Here is a 7677-nt window from a genome sequence, read left to right as displayed (position 1 = left end):
TGTTCCTCTTTAAACTCACTAATTGGTTTAATATTTGGTAACTGTGGTGTCTGTTCTCTTTAACGCTTATTTCTCATTTCCTGTTTTGAACAGGAAGTAATTATTTGTGTGTATTGATTGGGAAATGTCCAGAAAACCTTGACATTGTGTAAGGTTTCCCACATTTAAATCTCATGTTTTGTTGAACAATTACATGATCTGCCTGTTGATTATTGCAGCTTTAACATTTTTCAATAATTAATTTAACACTTTTTTAGTACTTTCATTTAACAGTACCCAGATGCTGCTGCAGTGGAAACATCCTGATAGACGGTTTCTAAAGGGGATTTAATTTAAATGATGTAAAACCACATGTTGTCTTTAAAACGTCCATGTGATGCTGGATGGACAAAGTCTGTTAATTTTTAATATTTAATATTTCCTTTAACAACATCAACCCTTAATTACACCATGAGGGCTTCAACATATTTATATTAAGTCATTAATGTTTTTATCGATGTGATTTCTCATAAAAAGGTTTAAAGAATGTACACGATCTTATGAGTTCTTGTCGAATCATGATTAACAAACAATTTATGCAGATTAATGTACCAACACAATGTTTAATGAAAATCCTCATTGTTTCATTCTGAGGTTTTATTGTGTTTCTGCGTTGTCCTGTAGTTTGAATGACTTTGCTTCAGGCTTCTTTGTTTCACGTTTCCTGTCTGTCGCTCGAATGTTCGGACAAACTAAAAGCTTCATACGCGACTTCATAGAGAAACTTTAAGTTTGGAAAAGAAAAGAATAAACATGTGGTGGAGGTTTTAGTCCCTGAAATAGTTTTTCTACTGTGACAGAAAAAGGAAAAGTCGTCTGGAGCATCAACAGATCTGTAAATCTGCTCAAAGTAAACAAACAGTGGAGTTTATGAAACGAGAAACTGTTCAGGACTGAAACCACTTTGTTGTCTGCTGCTTTATAAACCACACAGCTCTGTCTGTCTGTCTGTCTGTCTGTCTGTCTGTCTGTCTGTCTGTCTGTCTGTCTGTCTGTCTGTCTGTCTGTCTGTCTGTCTGTCTGTCTGTCTGTCTGTCTGTCTGTCTGTCTGTCTGTCTGTCTGTCTGTCTGTCTGTCTGTCTGTCTGTCTGTCTGTCTGTCTGTCTGTCTGTCTCTCTCTCTCTCTGTCTCTCTCTCTGTCTCTCTGCCTCTCCCTCGCTCTGTTTGTCTCTGTCTGTTCTGCTTGAAACTAAGACTTCATTAATGAAGCCTTTGCGGAAATTAATCTTCTCATTTACAGAGAATCATTTTAGAAAAATCCAACGTTTCTTCAAGTTGTGTTTATTTACTGTGAAGAACTGATCACTTAGAAAACTTTACATTACATTACATTACTCAGACGCTCTTAGTTTATTAAATACTTATTATTGCATTAAATCAATTAAATAAACTTAACTCTGACCATTGTCTCAAGACTTCTAACAGTTTCATTTATTAACCCATTGCATTGTTCAACCAACACAACATGTTTTCCACTTATATAAAGGATAAAAAAAATTAAATAAACTAATGGCCACTAGATGTCAGTGTGTGACAGTTTATCAGAAGATCCTCTCACTCTGTGACGTCATAATCCTGAGTGATGGACGTCCACTTCAAAATCAAATATGTTAATTTCTCTGCTCGTGTGGAGCCTCAGGTCAAAGGTCAGAGGTCAGAGGTCACCGTCTCAGGTGAGATGATGATGACAGAAGAACTGAATCCATCCACTCCCCCCCCCACACACACACACTTCTGAGCCGAGTAATGAAAACAAACAATAAAAAGTGGTTTAAGCACTTTATGAAATCTTTTATGATTAAAATATCTGCAGTTAGAACAGCGGCTCCTTATTTAAAGGATAAGTTCACTCTTTTCAAGTTTTAAGACGTATAAGACAAGTATAGTGTTTGGGTGTCCACATCTTTTTGGCCGTGCATCCCGATGTGGAACGTCTCAGACGAGTGGAAACAGCAGCTGGGAGCTGCAGAGCGGTTCCTCCCAGTCCAAGCTCTTTGTGCCCAGCTAGTGGGCGAGCTACACTGAGCTCCCTGTAGGAGAGAGAGAGAGAGAGACTCCGGGTCTGACTCCCATCCAGACCAAACAGGAATCCAGATCCGTTTCCCCGGCTGGCGGTGACCTCTGACCTCAGGAGGCCACCCAGCGCCTGTGGTCGCAGGATCCAGTGTCAGCGGGAGACCACGATGATGGAGAACGTCCTGGAAGCTTCTCCGTCACCTCCACAAGTTTTATCACGGCTTTAAAAACCTTGAAATCCTTCGTTTGATGGACAGAGTGAAACTTTTATTTATTTATTTTATTTAGATTTTATCTGGGAGCTGCTCAAACCAGTGAACTTTAGCCTTTAATAAGCAGCTTTGTGCCATTCATCATCTTATGACATATATATATATATATAAAAATAAAAGGATGAGTGGGGGGGTGGAGCCTGACTGAGATCTCAAGGACACTGCCCTCCCACCTACACCTGCACAGTACTAACTGTCAATCACACAGAATTAAAGCTGTAATCTCCCCAAATATGAAGCCAAAGTCTCTAGATCGCCCCCTGGTGGCTGGCTGCAGTATAGGTCATAAACCATGCCTCCTCCATGTTAGCAGACGGGACATAAAATAAAGGTTTCTATCATTTCAAAAAACGGGCTGAGACGTCATGATTGACAGCTGAAACTGACTCATGATTGGTCGAACACGAGTATCAATGGAACCTCGATACTTTGGCTCCACCCCCCGATCACTACGGCACAGACTCCAGGACATTTTGTCTCTGGTTTGAGGAAGACGCGTCGTCCATCTTTATTTATCATTCAACTACAAACCTCACTTCTTCACGTCTCCGTCCTTTTAATTCCATTCATCGTGGATATTCAGCCGAGGACAACAACATCTTTCATCTATTCATCAAGAGCCTCTGTGATTTAAAAAAAATATTGACAACAACTCTTTACTCTCCTGCGCTCGGATGATCTTCATGAAACTCACTCGGCGGCGATAATGAGTTTTCATTTAAATGCAAATCATGTTTTCAGGTGACTGAAGGCCGAGCGTTGGGCCGGCTGTCCAGGTTCAGGGTTTGGGGCTGAGAGGGATGGAGGGATGGTTGGATGGATGGAGGGATGGAGAGATGGAGAGATGGATGGAGGGATGGATTGAGGGATGGAGGGATGGATGGAGGGATGGATTGAGGGTTGGAGGGATGGAGGGATGGAGGGATGGATGGAGGGATGGAGGGATGGAGGGATGGAGGGATGGAGGGATGGAGGGATGGAGGGATGGATGGATTGAGGGATGGAGGGATGGAGGGATGGAGGGATGGATGGAGGGATGGAGGGATGGATGGATTGAGGGATTGAGGGATGGAGGGATGGATGGAGGGATGGAGAGATGGAGGGATGGAGGGATGGAGGGATGGAGGGATGGATGGAGGGATGGAGAGATGGAGAGATGGATGGAGGGATGGATTGAGGGATGGAGGGATGGATGGAGGGATGGATTGAGGGTTGGAGGGATGGAGGGATGGAGGGATGGATGGAGGGATGGAGGGATGGAGGGATGGAGGGATGGAGGGATGGAGGGATGGAGGGATGGATGGATTGAGGGATGGAGGGATGGAGGGATGGAGGGATGGATGGAGGGATGGAGGGATGGATGGATTGAGGGATTGAGGGATGGAGAGATGGAGGGATGGAGGGATGGAGGGATGGAGGGATGGAGGGATGGATGGATTGAGGGATGGAGGGATGGAGGGATGGATGGAGGGATGGAGAGATGGAGGGATGGAGGGATGGAGGGATGGAGGGATGGAGGGATGGATGGATTGAGGGATGGAGGGATGGAGGGATGGATGGAGGGATGGAGAGATGGAGGGATGGAGGGATGGAGGGATGGAGGGATGGAGGGATGGATGGAGGGATGGAGGGATGGAGAGATGGAGGGATGGAGGGATGGAGGGATGGAGGGATGGAGGGATGGATGGATTGAGGGATGGAGGGATGGAGGGATGGAGGGATGGATGGAGGGATGGAGGGATGGAGGGATGGATGGATGGAGGGATGGATGGAGGGATGGAGGGATGGATGGAGGGATGGAGGGATGGAGGGATGAGCCGGCAGCACGCTCTGGCAGGTGGTGAGGCCTGATGCAGGTTGCAGTGTTGGCGTGTCTGAAGGGCAGCGGCCGAGCAGCAGGGAGGAAATCAGAGCTTTTAAAACAGGTTTTCCTGGCCGACGCTCCGTTACTCATTAAGAGTTCCAGTGAGTCCCGGTGTCTGGTGGCTTCACCGAGTTCAACCGACTAACACCGGAGAAACAGAATCAAACCTCCGACTGCTGCTGCTGCTTCGCTGGCAGGAAACCAGCTCTGTGTGCACGAGTGTCCATGACAGTGAGGAGAGGAAGTGAAGATATCTTTGGTAAAGTAAAGAAATAAACAAACTCAAGATGTTATTTCTGGAGAAGAGAAAAATGTCTTCAGTCTGATCACGATACAGGAATTCTGATATTTTACACGTCTGAAAAATGGAGGTTAACATTAAATATTTTTGTCTCATATTGCTCATTGGCACAGTGGAGGTAAATGAACCCTGTTAGAGAGGCTGCCTGAAGGGGGCGCTGTAGGGGGATCCACCTGGCATCGTACAAGAACTGCCACCGTCATTCATTGTTCGTCATCTTCTGTTTCCCATCTCCTGAGAAAGAGTTCTGACTGTTCACCAGTGAAGTTCACCAGCTTGTTGTAAACCTGCGGCTGCTGCTGGAGAACTCAAACTTCTGCACCATTTTACACATTTTTGGTAAAATACTGATTAGTAGAAGTCACATTGATTCACCATATTCACCATATCAGTGAAATATCAGTGAAACCTCTTAGGATATTTGGTAAACGTAAGGTTTTGAAATGCATCGTGTAAATCGGTGTTCGGGTCCAACTGCATGAGTTTGTTTATGTGTTGTAAGAAGATGCAGATTGGTGTGTGTGTGTGTGTGTGTGTGTGTGTGTGTGAGTGTGTGTGTGTGTGTGTGTGTGTGTGTGTGTGTGTGTGTGTGTGTGTGTGTGTGTGTGTGAGGATACGTGAGAGACAAAGTGTGTGTGTAGGTGTGAAGGTGTGAACGGATGAATCCAAGTTTCATTTTAGTTTAACTTTCACGTTCTAGTCAAAGCACAGGAAATAACCTTTTAATGTACAAAAAAGAAAATACATCACACTGACCCAGGTCATACTTCAATATATAAAAATATAGAAATATATGAATGTAATTAAACTAGTGTATACAGTGTAAAGACAGCAAAGATATGTGCAGTGAATGTATTGCACATGAACCGTTGATGCTGCACAGGTAGATGAATCAGGCAGTTAAGAGTGTTAGAGTTCAGTCCATAAGGGAGGTGCAGAGTTTGTACTGGCAGCAGAGCTGCTTGTACATTTGTTTCAGGTTTTACAGGTTTTATCATCCAGCATCTCAAGCTCCTCCCTCTCCTGACTCACCTGAGAAACCAGGAAGCATCTGTTCCTCCCGGAAGAGACGCAGGCAGAAAACCAGACGATCACATTCACCTTCCAAACCAAACTAAACCAAACCAGACCAGACGTCCTGAGTGAGTCCAGCTACAGGAGAGAAGAGTCAAACTACAACCTGCCGACACTCCACACACTGACTGTGAGTTTAACAAACACCTCGACTCAGAGGGAAAGTGAACCTCAGTGAAGTTCATGGAGCTGTGACTGACTGACTGTCTGTTTTCAGCTTCACCTGGAGACTCAATGGCTTCCAGATTAGAAGAGGATTTCTGCTGTTCCGTCTGCCATGATGTCTTCAGAGATCCTGTTATTCTGTCATGTAGCCACAGCTTCTGTAAAGACTGTGTGGAGAGCTGGTGGAAAGACAAAGAAGTAAAAGAGTGTCCACTTTGTAAGAGAAGATCTTCAAAAGATGTCCCATCTTGTAACCTGGCGTTAAAGAACCTGTGTGAGGCCTTCATCCTGGAGAGAGATCAGAGCTCTTCACCTGCTCTCTGCAGTCAGCACTCAAAGAAACTCAGACTCTTCTGTCTGGACCATCAGCAGCCAGTGTGTCTCGTCTGCAGAGATTCAGAAAAACACACCGACCACAGATTCAGACCCATCGATCAAGCTGCACAACAACACAAGAAGCAGCTTCAGGAAACTCTGGAGCCCTTGAAGAATAAGTTACAGAGTTTAGAACGTGTTAAAGTAGAGTTTGAACAAACAGCAGAACACATTAAGGTGCAGGCCGGACTCACAGAGACGCAGATCAAGGAGCAGTTTAAAAAGCTTCATCAGTTTCTGGAGGAGGAAGAGGAGGCCAGGATGGCTGCACTGAGGGAGGAAGAGGAGCAGAAGAGTCGGATGATGAAGAAGAAGATTGAGGCTCTGAGCAGAGACATAACGGCTCTTTCAGACACGATCAGAACCACAGAGGACGAGCTGGGAGCTGAAGACGTCTCGTTCCTGCTCAACTACAAGGCTGCAGTGGAACGAGTCCAGCAGCGCCCCCTGCTGGATGATCCACAGCTGACCTCAGGAGCTCTGATAGACAAGACCAAACATCTGGGCAACCTGAGCTTCAATATCTGGAACAAGATGAAGGACGTAGTCTCCTACTGTCCTGTGGTTCTGGACCCAAACTCTGCTTATCCAGAACTCATCCTGTCTGAAGATCTGACCAGTTGGAGACGAGGAGAGAGACAGAAGCTTCCTGACAATCCAGAGAGGTTTGATACTTACTTCACAGTCCTGGGATCTGAGGGTTTTAACTCAGGGACTCACAGCTGGGACGTCCTGGTTGGAGACAGTACACGCTGGTCACTGGGTGTGAGAGCAGAGTCTGAACAGAGGAAGGGAGACAAACCGTCTGGAACATGGAGAATAGGGTTCTATGAAGGTAAATACTCAGCATGGTCACCATCAGGATCATCTGATCTCTCTGTGCAGAAGAACCAGAGGATCAGAGTGAAACTGGACTGGAACAGAGGAGAACTGTCGTTCTCTGATCTTGATACTAACAAACACATTCACACCTTCACACACACTTTCACTCAGAAGATGTTTCCATTCTTTTGCATTAGAGATCCCTTGAAGCTGTTACCTGTGAATGTCTCTGTGACGCTGGATCAGAGCAGTTAGAGATAAAGATTTTATTCATCATGTTTATTTCTTCAAGAGAAATCTGCTGAATTTAAATGTTAAACTCGTTATTCTAAAGCTTTGTTTATTTCTCCTTTTACTTCTCACTCATTTTTATTTCTCCTGTCGTCTTTTCCACGTGTGTAAAAAGATTTCAATATTTTCTGATCTTTATCTTTGGTTTGTTTTTTATTTTCATGGAAAATGTTTTCCATCGTTTAGATTTTGTGTGGATCCATGAAGTCGAGCAAACTGATGAAGATCCAGATGAAAACACATTTATCAATAACAGCTGATCATTGTTCACATTCAACAAACTTTATTAAAACTCACACATGAGACATGATTCATGTTTAATCACATAAAGTCTGTTCACATATGAAATAATCCAACATATATGAACATTTTTCTGTTTGATGTGATGAAGCCAAAATTATTCTGTCTGTAAAAGTGTTTATTCAACAGCAGCTTGATGATGTGATTTTAATATTGTG

The 7677-nt window shown here is 44.4% G+C and overlaps 1 protein-coding gene across 1 annotated transcript; it reads left to right on the top strand.

Annotated features, from left to right (window-relative positions):
• Positions 1-5800: 5800 nt before the first annotated feature.
• Positions 5801-7303, top strand: LOC133016044 (zinc-binding protein A33-like). Its single transcript, XM_061083347.1, has one exon. It carries the CDS (start codon positions 5801-5803, stop codon positions 7181-7183), a length of 1383 nt encoding a protein of 460 aa, XP_060939330.1. The 3' UTR covers positions 7184-7303.
• The last annotated feature ends 374 nt before the right edge of the window (positions 7304-7677 follow it).

This window comes from Limanda limanda, chromosome 12, assembly GCF_963576545.1.
Source record: "Limanda limanda chromosome 12, fLimLim1.1, whole genome shotgun sequence".
NCBI lineage: Eukaryota > Metazoa > Chordata > Actinopteri > Pleuronectiformes > Pleuronectidae > Limanda > Limanda limanda.
Note: the sequence above shows the minus strand (reverse complement) of the source record. Positions and strands in the feature narration are given on the sequence as shown.